The sequence below is a fragment of the Corvus brachyrhynchos genome, unplaced genomic scaffold, assembly GCF_000691975.1.
Source record: "Corvus brachyrhynchos isolate BGI_N302 unplaced genomic scaffold, ASM69197v1 scaffold164, whole genome shotgun sequence".
NCBI classification, from domain to species: domain Eukaryota; kingdom Metazoa; phylum Chordata; class Aves; order Passeriformes; family Corvidae; genus Corvus; species Corvus brachyrhynchos.
Window position 1 is genome coordinate 676,667 of NW_008237426.1, and position 1,293 is coordinate 677,959.

The window sequence follows — 1,293 nt, forward strand, 5'->3', positions numbered from 1 at the left end:
AGCACAGTGCATCCATGGGCTGGAGAGAGGGAATGCCAGCGATGCTGTGCAGGGCCTCTTGGGCCCAGCTTCCGTCTTCTGAACAGGTTTCAAAGTCAGGGCCTGGGTACTGGGGCAGCAGCTGGGCTCTGCCAGTGCTCCCATCACTCCCATCGCATTCCTCCCTCCTGATCATACCCCAGGAAATTGCCTGAGCCCAGCCAAGCTCCTTTGCCTGCAGTGAGGTGAGGTCAGCCGGAGTTCCTTGTGCCTCAGCCAGCCCCAGGGGAATGCACCCTGACCCCAGCTCATCATGGCTCACAGAGCAGCAACCTCCCCTCCCCTCAGGGCCACCAGTCCATCCCACACGAGGCCCCAGAGCTGGCACAGCACCAGTGAACTGCAGCATCCCTGGCTCAAGCCAGGTGGACATTGCCTGCCTGGGCCTCCTGGCAAGTACCTGAGCTGCCCTCCCCAGGAGGGCCACACCTTCTCCAAAACAAGGCCACCCTCCCAGCTGGGGCTCACCTTGCCCACTGGGGAAGAGTCAGTGAATATATCCCCAAAACCCAGCAGCAGGGCCCGCTCCTCCTCAAGGAAACCCCTGAGCACAGGCTGCAGGAGAACTGGCCATACCTGGTCTCTGCAGAAGAATGGGCCAGGCTGGGCATTGCACACTTGGCACATGGAGTCCTCCAGGTACGGGTCGATCTGAACCTGCAGGAGAACCGGGCAGTGGGCATGGAGCAGCACTGGGCTGACTGCCCTCTGCCTGGGTACCCCGAATCCATCCCCAGCAGCACCCCTGGGGCTGGCAGAGCAGCAGCCACACTTCCCTCTGCTGGAGCAGGAACACGGGGCAGGCTCCACGAGCGCTGGTGCTCCCAGCAGTACCACCCCTCACACAGACCCCTCCCTGGGCTGCCCCACCAGCCCCACTCACCTTCTTGGTGAACTTGGTGGTTTTGATCTCCACGAACGCAGCGGTCACAGCCTTCAGGTAACTGCGCTGGTTGTTGAAGGTGACACGGCCCGACCCTGGAATGAGCCAGACCACAACTGTTAGAGAGGAACACAGAGATGGAGAGGGAACTGCTGCCAGCACCACCCCTTCCCCAGTGCCACTCAGACAGGGAAGCAGCTTTGGCAGGAGATAGTATCCAGGGTCTGGGGGCTCTTCCTGCCTCCTTCTCCAGGCACTACATTCCCAGGAGCAGCAGGAGTGCTTCATGCTGCACCTGAAATACGCCGGTGCCGAGACAGCTCAGCAGCTTTTATTCCCAGCCTCCCCCTCACCCCAGAGCCTCGTGTTTT

At 61.3% G+C, this 1,293-nt stretch overlaps 1 protein-coding gene across 8 annotated transcripts in view; it reads right to left on the reverse strand.

Moving 5' to 3' along the window:
• CPEB1 (cytoplasmic polyadenylation element binding protein 1) overlaps positions 1 to 1,293 on the reverse strand; it is a 35,076-nt gene that overhangs the window by 1,730 nt on the left and 32,053 nt on the right. For all 8 annotated transcript variants that reach the window (XM_008631262.2, XM_008631259.2, XM_017731116.1 and 5 more), the window contains 2 exons: positions 923 to 1,017; positions 616 to 696 (listed from right to left, as the gene is read on the reverse strand). In XM_008631262.2, the coding sequence (XP_008629484.1) occupies positions 616 to 696; positions 923 to 1,017 (176 nt within the window). The remainder of the gene's footprint in view (positions 1 to 615; positions 697 to 922; positions 1,018 to 1,293) is intronic.